The following is a 14,421-nucleotide window of genomic DNA, read 5'->3' as shown; positions in this document are numbered from 1 at the left end:
ATTTTTGTTTTTATTGCATTTTGGAAAATATCCCAACTTTTCTGGAAATGGGGTTTGTATGTAAAATTGACTTTTAGATTTAAGAAGTTGCTGCTCAATGGGAAAAGTCGAAGGCAAATCATGCTGTGTTTAGAGTTCCACCCTTTATCCTTATAGAGATCTTCACTAGACATTACTGAATAAACTTCATTTCTTTAATCCTATTAGTAATCACTAAAGGTTCCACCTTGGTTTTTCTTCTTAAACCTACTGAGTATGAAATCATCTGTCTCCTATGAAAAGACTTCATCGTATCCCAAATAACAAAATTTGACATTCCCTCAGTTGTATTTAATTAAAAAAATAGAGAAATTTGCTCTTTAATAAAACTTACAAACGTTGAATCTTGTAGAAATGTAGCATTAAATCTCCACTGAGGTATCTTCAGAATATTATCAGAGAACTTCAAAGTTTATTTCATGGGTGCATGATCCGACAACACAATCACATCATACGCACAATCAGCAACAGAGGGCACCAATCGCGTGTCCAGCAAAAAATAATCAATTCTTGAGTATTTATGGTATACATGTGAAAAAAAGAAAAATCCTTATCCTTAGGATACATAAATCTCCAAGTATCAACCAGACCGTATTCTAATAAAAAAGAATTAATACAAGTCGCAGCTTTATTACGAAGCGACGGATTGGTGGACGATCTGTCAATTGACGGATTGAGACAGCAGGTAAAGTCACCACCCGTAATCAACTTATATTCATTTAAATTCGGCAGCACAGAAAATAGCTTCTTAAAAAATTCAGGGCTAGCTATATTAGGTGCATAAACACACAACAAAGCTAACTTTTGACCACATAGAGCAATAACAATTAAATATCTTCCAATTAAATCAGTAACAGTATTAAAATGTACAAAAGGGATTTTAGAATTAATAAAAATAGATACCCCTCTTATTTTATTTACTGCTAAAGAATGAAATAAGGGTTCCTTCCAAAATTAAAAAAAAACTGTTTTCATCCTGCCTACGGATATGAGTTTCCTGTGCAAAAATAATATCCGCATAAAGTGTTTTTAATTTCTTAAAAATCTTTCTGTGCTTAATAGGTTGGTTCATACCGTTCAGATTCTAAGATACAATATTAATTTTATTAAGATCTATATTTAAAGTTTAATTAAAAATTTTATAAAGTAAGCTAATGCTCAGGCGCAAACTAAATCTGTAAAAAGACAAAGCATGACTCGATCAGAAAGAAAAGCAAGATAATTGACAAAAAAAACTCTCAGGACTGCCTAGCCGAAAAAAAACCTAATCCAATAGATCCACCCTCCTCCCCCGAAAGCCCAGAAACTGTCCAATAGGCGGACAGCATGCTACTCAAATGACTCTTGACTTCTGTCTCAGTCAGCAGCCCCTGCTTACAAAGTAATACATTACCACCACCAAAAAGACATAACAAAGGTTACATAAAGAAATAAACAAATTCCAAATATTTTCATATTATGTCTAACAATAGTGGGCACGTGGCCAAGTGGTTAAAGCATTGGACTAGCGACCTGAAGGTCGTGAGTTCAAGTCCCGGCCGAGTCAACGCGTTGTGTCCTTGAGCAAAGCACTTAATCACACATTGCTGTGCGACGACACTGGTGCCAAGCTGTATGGGTCCGAATGCCCTTCCCTTGGACGACATTGGTGCCGTGGAGAGGGGAGACTTGCAGCATGGACAACTGCTGGTCTTCCATACAACCTTGCCCAGGCCTGAGCCCTGGAGAGTGAAGACTTTCCAGGTGCAGATCGCAAGACTAGCGGATGCCTTTAAAGTTAACACCTAATTAACAACGGCCATCTTAGATTCATTTAAAATACGTAACCATGCATCCAAAAAAAGATAAATCCAACCATAAGACCATAAGACAAAGGAGCAGAAGTTGGCCATTCGGCCCATTGAGTCTGCTCCGCCATTTTATCATGCTGATCCATTCTCCCATTTAGTCCCACTCCCCCACCTTCCCACCATAACCTTTGATGCCCTGGCTACGCAGATACCGATCAATCTCAGCCTTAAATACACCCAATGACTTGGCCTCCACTGCTGCCCGTGGCAACAAATTCCATAGATTCACTACCCTCTGACTAGAGCGGACAAACATTCCTCATATGTTAACCCTCTCATTCCCGGAATTATTCTACTGAATCTTCTCTGTACCCTCTCCAATGTCAGCACATCCTTTCTTAAATAAGGAGAGCAAAACTGCCCACAGTACTCCAAGTGAGGTGTCACCAGCGCCTTATAGAGTCTCAACATCACATCCCTGCTCCTATACTCTATTCCTCTAGAAATGAATACTAACATTGCATTCGCCTTCATCACTACCGACTCAACCTGGAGGTTAACCTTAAGGGTATCCTGTACGAGGACTCCCAAGTCCCGTTGCATCTCAGAACTTTGAATTCTTTCCCCATTTAAATAATAGTCTGCCCGTTTATAACTTCTGCCAAAGTGCATAACCATTCACTTTCCAACATTGTACTTCATTTGCCACTTCTTTGCCCATTCTTCCAATCTATCCAACTCTCTTTGCAGATTCTCTGTTTCCTCAGTACTACCGGCCCCTCCACCTATCGTCGCATCGTCAGCAAACTTAGCCACAAAGCCATCTATTCCATAATCTAAATCGTTGATGTACAATGTAAAAAGAAGCGGCCCCAACACGGACCCCTGTGGAACACCACTGGTAACTGGCAGCCAACCAGGATAGGATCCCTTTATTCCCACTCTCTGTTTCCTGCCAATCAGCCAACACTCTATCCATGTATGTAACTTTCCCGTAATTCCATGGGCTCTTATCTTGTTAAGTAGCCTCATGTGTGGCAACTTGTCAAGGCCTTCTGAAAATCCAAATATACAACATCCACTGCATCTCTCTTGTCTAGCCTACTGGTAATTTCCTCAAAAAATTGTAATAGGTTTGTCAGGCAGGATTTTCCTTTAAGGAATCCATGCTGAGTTCTGCTATCTTGTCATATGCCTCCAGGTACTCTGTAACCTCATCCTAGACAATCGACTCCAACAACTTCCCAACCACCGATGTCAAGCTAACAGGTCTATAATTTCCTTTCTGCTTCCTGGCCCCCTTCTTAAATAGCAGTCCTCCGGAACCATGCCAGAATCTATCGACTTTTGAAAGATCATCGCTAATGCCTCCGCAATCTCCACAGCTACTTCCTTCAGAACACGCGGATGCATTCCATCTGGTCCAGGAGATTTATCTACCTTTAGACTATTCAGCTTCCTGAGTACTTTCTCTGTCGTAATTGTGACTGCGCACACTTCTCTTCCCTGCCACCCTTGAGTGTCCGGTATACTGCTGATGTCTTCCTCAGTGAAGACTGATGCAAAATACTCATTCAGTTCCTCTGCCAACTCCTTATCTCCCATTACAATTTCTCCAGCATCATTTTCTATCGGTCCTATATCTACTCTCACCAGTCTTCTACTCTTTATATACTTGAAAAAGCTTTTAGTATCCTCTTTGATATTATTTGTTAACTTCCTTTCATAGTTAATCTTTTCCCTCTTAATGACCTTCTTAGTTTCCTTTTGTAAGGTTTTAAAAACTTCCCAATCCTCTGTCTTCCCACTAATTTTTGCTTCCTTGTATGCCCTCTCGTTTGCTTTAACTTTGGCTTTGACTTCTCTTGTCAACCACGGTTGCATCCTTTTTCCATTCGAAAATTTCTTCTTTTTTGGAATATACCTGTCTTGCACTTCTCACATAAACTCTGCTGCTCTGCCGTCTTTCCCGCCAGTGTCCCTTTCCAGTCAACTTTGGCCAGTTCCTCTCTCATGCCATTGTAATTTCCTTTACTCCACTGAAATACTGACACATCAGATTTCGGCTTCTCGTTTTCAAATTTCACAGTGAACTCAATCATGTTATGATCACTGCCTCCTCAGGGTTTCTTCACCTCAATCTCTCTAATCACCTCCGGTTCATTATACAATACCCAATCCAGTACAGCCGATCCCCTAGTGGGCTCAACAACAAGCTGTTCTAAAAAGCCATCTCGCAGAAATTGTACAAATTCTCTCTCTTGAGATCCAGTGCCGACCTGATTTTCCCAATCCACTCGCATGTTAAAATCCCCCACAATTATCATAACACTGCCCTTCTGACAAGCCTTTTCTATTTCCTGTTGTAATTTGTAGTCCACATCCCTGCAGCTGTTTGGAGGCCTATAAATAACTGCCATCAGGGTCCTTTTACCCCTGCGATTTCTTAGCTCGACCCATAAAGATTCTGCACCTTCCGATCCTATATCACCTCTTTCTAATGATTTAATATCATTTCTTACCAATGAAGCCACGCCTCCCCCTCTGCCAACCTTCCTATCCTTCTGATACACTGTGTATCCTTGGACGTTCAGCTCCCAGAGACATGCATCCTTTAGCCAGGTCTCAGTGATGGCCACAATATCATACCTGCCAATCTGTAGCTGTACGACAAGATTATCCTCCTTATTCCTTATGCTGTGTGCATTTAAGTATAACATCTTAAGACCAGTATTTGATACTTCTCGCTTTGATTTCACTGCAACTTTATTGCACTGCAACTCATCCTAATGGCTCCAAATTTGCCCCATCACCTGCCTGTCTTTCCTGACATCTTTACTGCTCACTGTCTTAGATTTATTTCTGTTTTCCTCTTCCTCCGCTCTGTCATTCCTGTCCCCATTTCCCTGCCAAATTAGCTTAAACCCTCCCTAACAGCTCTATTAAACTTTCCTGCCAGGATATTGGACCCTTCGGGTTCAGGTGTAACCTGTCCGTTTTGAAAAGATCAAAATTCCCCCAGAAGAGATCCCAATTATCCAAGAATTTGAAGCCCTGCCCCCTGCACCAGTCTCTCAGCCACGCATTCATCTGCTTGATCCTACTATTCTTGCCACACTAGCACGTGGCACAGGTAGCAATCCCGAGATTACTACCCTGGAGGTCCTGCTTCTCAGCTTCCTTCCTAACTCCTGGAAATCTCTCTTCAGGACCTCCACCTTTGTCCTATCTATGTCATTGGTACCAACATGTACCAAGACAACTGGCTGCTCACCCTCCCCCTTCAGAATATTCAGGACCCAATCCGAAACATCCCGTACCCTGGCACCTGGGAGGCAACACACCATGTGGGTATCTCTGTCAGGCTCACAGAATCTCCTGTCCGTTCCCCTGACTATAGAATTCCCTACGACTACCGTATTCCTCCTCTCCCTCCTTCTCTCATGCACAACAGCACCAGGCTCAGTGCCAGAGACCCGGTCACCGTGGGTATCCCCTGTCAGGTCATCCCCCTCACCAGCATCCAGAACAAGATATTTGTTGCTGAGGGGGACAGCCACAGGTGTGCTCTCCACTATCCGGCCAGTTCCCTTTCCTCTCTTGACAGTGACCCAGTTTTCTGACCCCTGTAGCCTAGGGATGACTACCTCCCTGTAGCTCCTGTCTATCACCTCTTCACTTTCCCTGATAAGCAGTAGGTCATCAAGCTGCAGCTCCAGATCCCTAACATGGCCTCTGAGGAGCTGCACCAACTAATATACTACAACTAATGTTAAAGACTTATAAATCAAAGAGAAAAATAAGTAAGTGTATATATATATACATAAAATCCAAAGCTACATTAACTATTAAAGCAAACAGCAACAGATCTAAGTAAATCAACCAACTCCATGTCTGGGCACTCATAAAATGTGGAACAGACTTTCATCGAAGCCGCTACAAACAGCTCCCAGCTAAGGATTAACTTTTCAAATTGCTTGCGAAATGGGCTTAAACTCATTTATAAATTTCCAACCGTCTTCTGGGGAATCAATCCGTTTTGGACGAGTATTAGGTGGAGTAATTATCAGATGAGCCGGATAACACAGACAGGGACGACAGTTGATCTTATAAAGTTCAGCCATGACTTCCCGATATTTAATTCTTTCAAAATAAATCTCTGGGGTAAGAACTTCAACTATACGAATCTTTACTCCGTTATAAATTAGCTTATCCCTTTTCCTTGCAAGTGGCCAAGTGGTTAAGGCATTGGACTAGCGACCTGAAGGTCGTGAGTTTGAGCCCTAGCTGAGGCAACGTGTTGTGTCCTTGAGCAAAGCACTTAATCACACATTACTCTGCGACGACACTAGTGCCAAGCTGTATGGGTCCTAATGCCCTTCCCTTGGACAACATCGGTGTCGTGGAGAGGGGAGACTAGCAGCATGGGCAACTGCTGCTCTTCCATACAACCTTGCCCAGGCCTGTGCCCTGGAGAGTGAAGACTTTCCAGGCACAGATCCATGGTCTCGCAAGACTAATGGATGCCTATGTATGTTTTGCTTGCATGCCAAAGAATACCTTCTCTGTTTGTAAAATAATGCAAACATAATACCACAGGACAAGGTTTCATTTCGGCTGAAGGCTTAGGATGTGGAATTCGGTGGGCTCTGTTCAGTATCGGACAGGCTTCAAGAATCTCACTAAAAATTGAATATAACATGTTTGAAAAGAACTTTAATGGCTCACTGGTTTCCGTATTATCAGGCAAACCCAGTATGCATAAATTCATCCTGCGACTTCTGCTTTCCAGATCGATCATTTTCTTCTTAATTCTTGATAACTCCGAAGTAACCTCATTAATTTTCTTTTCCATTAAAGACATTTTCAATTCTTGGGTTCTTTAATTGTTTGACTCATTAACTCCTGTTCTCTTTCAATTCTATGAGTAATCTGGTTAAACGTATGATATTGAACTTCCAGATTCTTCAAAGATTCCTGAACAGCGAAAATGGTTTTTGCAAGCTTTTCATTAGCGTTCGTCAGTTTATCGATCTTGGTGTCCACCATACCGATCTTAGCATTAATAGCTTCTATTAAAGAAAGCATTCTTTCTGAAGTAGAGACTTCCTCTGATTTCTTTGTTTGTTTAACTTCAGGAAGAGTTTTACCACCTCTTAATTCGATTCCAGATTGAGTATCAGCCATTGTAATTGAATCGTAAATCCTTCAACAAAAGTAAAAAAACTTCAAACTTTAAACAAATCTAACAGTGGAAAGTAGGTTGTGAAAGCTGGAGCTGCGACAAATGCCTCTTACTCCATGAGCTCCATCCAGATAGACTCACACTAACCTGGTAACTTCATGATTACTATTACAAGTTAATTCTTAGAATTTTACAACTGTTATGGGACCTGAACTCATGCCTCTTCATGGGTCTGTGTTATTAGTCTAGTCATTATCCTAACAACAGCCCAGCTTAATACAGCAGATCTGAGCTTCAGAATTAACTATGACTCCTGCTAAGCTGCTCCGGTTGTTCTAACATTGAACTTTTCCAAAATGTGGAATATTGCCACAACAACCTGGCCCTTAACACCTAGAAGATCAAGGAGATCATTGTGGACTTCAGGCATGCTAGGAGCCACACTCACATCCCCATCTACATCAACGGAGCTGTACTGGAGTGTGTATCAAGCTTCAAATTCCTTGGTGTCCACATTTCCGAGGATCTCACCTGGTCCCTGAACTCCTCCATCCTGATCAAAAAGGCACAACAGCGCCTTTATTTCCTGCGGAGCATCAAGAAAGCTCACCTCTGTCCCAGGATACTGATGGACTTTTACCGCTGTACCATTGAGAGCATACTCACCAACTGCATCTCAGTGTGGTATGGCAATTGTCCCATATCGGACCGCAAAGCACTCCAGCGTGTGGTGAAAACTGCCCAGCGGATTATTGGCACCCAATTGCCCACCATTGAGAACATCTACCATAAATGCTGCCTGGGCAGGGTGAAAAGCATTATCAAGGATGCATCTCATCCTAACCATGGACTTTTTACTCTCCTCCCAACCGGTAGGCGCTACAGGAGCCTCCACGTCCGCACCAGCAGGCACAGGAAGAGCTTCTTCCCTGAGGCTATGACCCTGCTGAACCTCACATCACAGTGCTAAGCAGTATTGCACCCATATTGTACTGTCTCAGTACTTTTATATTTGTGTGCTGTAGCACTTACTTTTTATTCATAGTTATTTTGTAAATAACACTATTCTTTGCATTTCTGGTCATTTTCTTTGGTTTTGTATCTGTACTTGGCACAATGACAATAAAGTTGAATCTAATCAAATCGAATCTAATCTTATGCTCTGTTTAGAAAACTAGTGCCTCCAGTTTTATCTAGCTCTGATTTGTGGAGAAGCTTCCACCAGTCTACGTTATCAACACGCTCAAAAATTAAGTACCTCAATCATACCTAGAGGTCATAGATTGTTTAAGAGAAACCAGAAGGAGAACTTCTTCACTCAGAGGGTGATGCGAGTGTAAAAAGCTGCCAGCGGAAGTGATGGATATGGGTTCAATTGCAGTATTTATCAGAAATTTAGATGAGTACATGGATATGGTCCAGCTGCAGGTATATGGGACTGGGCAGTTTGGCATGGACAAGATTGGTTGAAGGGCCTGTTTTGTGTTGTCTGTTAGCATTCTCCATGCAGTGAAACAAACCGAGATCCTCAGAGTTCTCCTCATACAGAACTGCACCAACCACGCAACTTTTCTGTGAATCTTCTCTGCACTACATCCAATGCTCTTACATCCTTCCTAAAGCAGGTAGCATTCCAGCTAAGGTCAGATCAAAGTTGGAGCACAGAATACCTACTCCAATGCCCCAACTAACACCACAGCCAATCTGACTTCCTAACCGTGTTGTGTACTCGTGTTGTCACCTTCAAGGATCTATGTCTCTCTGTTCCTCAATACACCCCAAGAGCCTACCATTCATGGTGCACAGCAACACACATACAGTGCTGGAGGAACTCAGCAGGCCAAGCAGCATCTATGGAAACGAGCACAGTTGACATTTTGGGCTGAAACCCTTCAGTAGGACTGGAGAAAAAAGATGAGAAATCAGAGTAAAAAGGTGGGTGGAGGGGAGGAAGAAATACAAGCTAGCAGGTGACAGATGAAACCAGGAGGAGGGGAGGGGTGAAGTAAAGAGCTGGGGAGTCGATTGGTGAAAGAGATAAAGGGCTGGGGAAGGGGGAGTCTGATAGGACAGGACAGAAGGCCATGGAAGAAAGGGAAGGGGGAGGAGCACCACAGGGAGTCAATGGACAGGTAAGGAGATAAGGCGAGGGAGGGAAATGGGAATGGGGAATGGTGAAGGAGAGGGGCCATTACAGAAGTTCCAGAAATCGATATTCGTGACATCAGGTTGGAGGCTACGCAGACAGAATATAAGGTGTTGCTCCTTCAACCTGAGTGTGGCCTCAGTGTGGCAGTAGAGGAGGCCATGGACTGACATGTCGGAATGGGAATAGGAAGTATAATTAAAATAGGTGGCCACTGGGAGATTCTACTTTTTCTGGTGGACGGAGCATAGGTGCTCGGCGAAGCGGTCTCCCAATCACTGATATACAGGAGGCCACACCTGGAGCACCAGATACAGTAGATGACTTCAAAAGGTGCACAGGTGAAGTGTGGCCTCACCTGGAAGGACTGTTTGGCAACATTTCACTTGTGAGTCTGTTGGGGTTATCTACTGTATCCAGCTCTTTACTTCACCCCTCCCCCTCCCAGTCTCTTCCTCCCTTTCCCCCTCCTTTTTTACTCTGATTTCTCATTTTTTGTCCAGTCCTGATGAAGGGTTTCAGCCCAAAACTTCGACTGTTTAATCTCTTCCACAGATGCTGCCTGGCCTGCTGAGTCCCTCCATAGTTTGTGTGTGCTGCTTGGATTTCCAGCACCTGCAGATTTTCCCTTGTTTGTGATTCATGATGCAAATCCTGGCTTCATCTCTCATCAACTCACATGTATCTGTCATTTTTCAGCCTACTTCACGAACACATCGATATCTCTCTGCAGCCTAAGCACATCAGCTGTGAACTAAATGATCATGTCTCACACATCCAAATCTAAGTCATTCCCGTATATTACAAAGTCACTAGCATCCAATCACAGAAGTATTCTTCTAGCATCAGACATTGCCAAGTCAAGTTTGAGTCCAATTTATCATTTTTCCCTGGATTCCCTGGGCCCTAACCCTAACCTTTTGAACCTGTCTCCCATGTGGGACCTTGTCAAAAGCCTTGAAAAATTCCATATACTGCCCCACCCTTATCGATATACTTTGTTAGCTCTTTAAAGTCATTCATCAATTGAATCCAGCTGATCCCATAACCCCAGGGTAAGACTTATACAGTGAATGGTAAGGCCTTGGGAAGTGTTACTGAACAGAGAGGCCTAGGGATGAAAGTGAATGGTTCACTGGAAGAGGTGTCACAAGCAGACAGGGTGGTAAAGGTGGCATTTGACACACAGGCCCACATCAGTCAGAGCACTGAGTATAGGAGCTGGAATGCCACAGTTATTTAACTGACCAACATCCTAGGCTTGCTAGAGCTGCTGGGGAGGGTTTAAACTAATTTAGTAGTGGGATGGGAACTGAAGTGATGGGGCAGATGGTATCAAAGTAGATGCAGTGTGTGAGGAAGGACAGGCAATTGATAGGGCAAAATTGCAGTCAGTTGGATGAGGGGGGAAGAGTGTTTTTAAAATAAATAGTAGGGGTGTGTTCAACAGTTTAGAAAAGTGAGGATAAAGTAAAAGGGAAGGAGAGTGCAGGGGAGGTTCTGAAAGGCTCCAGAATAAATAAAATGACAAAAACCTCACACATGGATAAGAATTTAACCTCCAGACGTGGGTGCAAGATCGAAGTGGGTGCAAGATCGAAAAGGCTGATGGAAACAGGACTGAAGATGTTACTTTCAATGCATGCAGTTTACAGAATAAGGTAGCGCAGTAAGAGATTGACAGGTATGAACTGAAGATATAATTTTGAATGCATGCAGTTTCTGGAATAAGGTAGCACAGCAAGACATTGGCAGGTATGATATTGTGAGTATCACTGAGTTGCAGCTGAAAGAAGATAACAGTCGGAAGCTTAACATCCAAGGTTACACATTGTTTTGAAAGGTCAGGCAGATAAGCAGAGGGGATGGGGTTGTTCTATTGGTAAAAAATGAAATCAAATCCTTAAAAAAAGTGACGTAATATTGGAAGATATAGAATCCATGTGGGTAGGGTTAAGAAACTGCAAAAGTAAAAAGACCCTGATGGGAGCTGTAAACAGGCCTCCAAACAGTAGCGAGGATCTGGGTGACAAATTACAATGGGAGATAGAAAAGGCATGCAAAAAGGGCAATGTCACAATAATCATGGGGTATTTCAATATAAGACCATAACATCATCAGATCTAGAGCAAAATTATGCAATTTGGTCCATCGAGTCTGCTCCACCATTTCATCATGGCTGATCCAATTTTCCTCTCAGCCCCAATCTCCTGCCTTCTCCCCATATCCCTTCCTGTCCTGACCAATCTATCAATCTCTACTTAAATGTACATACAGATTTAGCCTCCACAGCTGCCTGTGGCAATGAATTCTACAGATTTACACTCTCCAGCTAAAGAAATTCCTCCTCATCTCCATTCTAAAAGGACGCCGGCACCCTTCTATTCTGAGGCTGTGTCCTCTAGTCTTAGACTCTCCCACCGTAGGAAACATCCTCTCCACATCCACTGTCAAGGTCTTTCACCATTAAATAGGTTTGAATGAGGTCACCACTCATTCTTCTGAATTCCAGTGAATACAGTCCAGAGCCATCAAATGTTCTTTATATGACAAGCCATTCAATCCTGAAATCATTTTTGTGAACCTCCTTTGAACCCTCTTCAGTTTCAGCACATCCTTTCTAAGTTAAGGTACTCAAATACCCCAAGTGAGGCCTCACCAGTGCTTTATAATGTCCCAACATTATATCCATTCTTTTATATTTTAGTCCTCTTCAAAGGAATGCGAACATCACATTTGCCTTCCTCACCACAGATCCAACCGGCAAGTTAACCTTTAGGGAATCCTGCAAAAGGACTGCCAACTCAAATTTTTTTTGTATTTTCTCTCCATTTAGAAAACAGTTAGTACATTCATTTCATAAACACGAGGAATTCAGCAGATGCTGGAAATTCAAGCAACACACATCAAAGTTGCTGGTGAACGCAGCAGGCCAGGCAGCATCTCTGGATAGAGGTACAGTCGACGTTTCAGGCTGAGACCCTTCATCAGGACTAACTGAAGGAAGAGCTAGTAAGAGATTTGAAGGTGGGAGGGGGAGGGAGATCCAAAATGATAGGAGAAGACAGGAGGGGGAGGGATGGAGCCAAGAGCTGGACAGGTGATTGGCAAAAGAGATATGAGAGGATCATGGGACAGGAGGCCCAGGGGGAAGGAAAAGGTGGGGGGGGGAACCCAGAGGATGGGTAAGGGGTATAGTCAGAGGGCCAGAGAGAGAAAGAATGTGTGTATATAAATAAATAACGGATGGGGTACGAGGGGGAGGTGGGGCATTAGCGGAAGTTAGAGAAGTCAATGTTCATGCCACCAGGTTCGAGGCTACCCAGACGGAATAAAAGGTGCTGTTCCTCCAACCTGAGTGTGGCTTCATCTTTACAGTTGAAGAGGCCGTGGATAGACCTATCAGAATGGGAATGATCTTTCCCTACCCCCCCCCTGCTTTCCGCAGGGATCGCACCCTACGCGACTCCCTTGTCCATTCGTCCCCCCATCCCTCCCCACTGATCTCCCTCCTGGCACTTATCCTTGTAAGTGGAACAAGTGCTACACATGCCCTTACACTTCCTCCCTTACCACCATTCAGGGCCCCAGACAGTCCTTCCAGGTGAGGCGACACTTCACCTGTGAGTCGGCTGGGGTGGTATACTGCATCCGGTGCTCCCGATGTGGCCTTCTATATATTGGCGAGACCCGACGCAGACTGGGAGACGGCTTTGCTGAACACCTACGCTCTGTCCGCCAGAGAAAGCAGGATCATCCAGTGGCCACACATTTTAATTCCACATCCCATTCCCATTCTGACATGTCTATCCACGGCCTCCTCTGCTGTAAAGATGAAGCCACACTCAGGTTGGAGGAACAACACCTTATATTCCGTCTGGGTAGCCTCCAACCTGATAGCATGAACATCAACTTCTCTAACTTCCGCTAATGCCCCACCTCCCCCTCGTACCCCATCTGTTATTTATTTATATACACACATTCTTTCTCTCTCTCTCCTTTTTCTCTCTCTGTCCCTCTGACTATACCCCTTGCCCATCCTCTGGGTTTTTCCCCCCCTCCCCCTTTTCCTTCTCCCTGGGCCTCCTGTCCCATGATCCTCTCATATCCCTTTTGTCAATCACCTGTCCAGCTCTTGGCTCCATCCCTCCCCGTCCTGTCTTCTCCTATCATTTTGGATCTCCCCTTCCCCCTCCCACTTTCAAATCTCTTACTAGCTCTTCCTTCAGTTAGTCCTGACGAAGGGTCTTGGCCTGAAACGTCGACTGTACCTCTTCCTAGAGATGCTGCCTGGCCTGCTGCGTTCACCAGCAACTTTGATGTGAGTGCTTTCATTTCTTTAACCAAAGTGCATGACCATACACTGTTCGACACTCTATTCCATTTCCATTCTCCTAATCTGTCCAAGTCTTTCTGTAGCCTTTCTACCTCCTCAAAATTACGTATCTTCATATCATCTGCAAACCTTGCAACAAAGCCATCATTCAAATCATTGACATATATGTAAAAAGAATTGGTCCCATCACAGACCCCTGTGGAACACCACCAGCCACCAGCAGCCAACCAGAAAAGGCTCCCTCCTTTCCCACTCTTTGCCTCCTGCTAATCAGCCACTGCTTCATCATTTTAGAATCTTCCCTGTAATACCAAAGGCTCATAGCTTGTTAAGTAGCCTCATGTGTGGCACCTTGTCAAAGGCTTTCTGAAACTGCAAGTACACAATATCAACCAATTCTTCTTTGTTTATCATTCTTGTTATTTCTTCAAAGAATTCCAAAAGATTTGTCAAGCAGGATTTTCCCTTGAGGAAACCATGCCAACTTTGTCATGTGCCTCCAAGTACTTTGATTGCTGAAAGACCGTTTCTAATGCCTCCACAATCTCTTCAGACTCCTCTTTCAAAACTCTGGGCTGTACACCATCTAGTCCAGAAGACTTATCTATCTTCGGATCTTTCAGCTTTCCAAAAACCTTCTGTCAAGTAATGGTAACTTCACACACTTCATGACCCTTGACACCTGGAATTCCACCAAACTGCCTGTGTCTTCTACAGTGAAGATTGATTCAAAATACTTAGTCAGTTCATCTGCCATTTCTTTGTCCCCTATTACTATTTCTTCAGCATCATTTTCCAGTGGTCTAATACCCACTTTCGCTTCTCTTTTGCACTTTAAGTATCTGAAGAAACTTTTGGTACCCTCTTTCATATTATTGGCAAGCTTACTTTCATATTCCATCTTCACCTTCTTAATGGCCTTTTT

General features: G+C 43.5%; 1 protein-coding gene across 4 annotated transcripts in view; it reads right to left on the bottom strand.

Moving 5' to 3' along the window:
- The window catches only part of fam120b (family with sequence similarity 120 member B), a 207,792-nt gene that overhangs the window by 12,482 nt on the left and 180,889 nt on the right, over nt 1-14,421 (bottom strand). Inside the window, exon 11 of one of the 4 annotated variants that reach the window (XM_063056617.1) lies at nt 94-7,035. The exons of the other annotated variants lie outside the window; for them this stretch is intronic. Within the exon in view, the coding sequence (XP_062912687.1) occupies nt 7,035 (1 nt within the window). The 3' untranslated portion in view covers nt 94-7,034. Of the gene's footprint in view, nt 1-93; nt 7,036-14,421 lie in introns of those variants that run through there. 4 annotated transcript variants of the gene reach the window in all.

The sequence above is a fragment of the Mobula hypostoma genome, chromosome 8 (genome assembly GCF_963921235.1).
Source record: "Mobula hypostoma chromosome 8, sMobHyp1.1, whole genome shotgun sequence".
Taxonomy (NCBI): domain Eukaryota; kingdom Metazoa; phylum Chordata; class Chondrichthyes; order Myliobatiformes; family Myliobatidae; genus Mobula; species Mobula hypostoma.
Note: the sequence above shows the minus strand (reverse complement) of the source record. Positions and strands in the feature narration are given on the sequence as shown.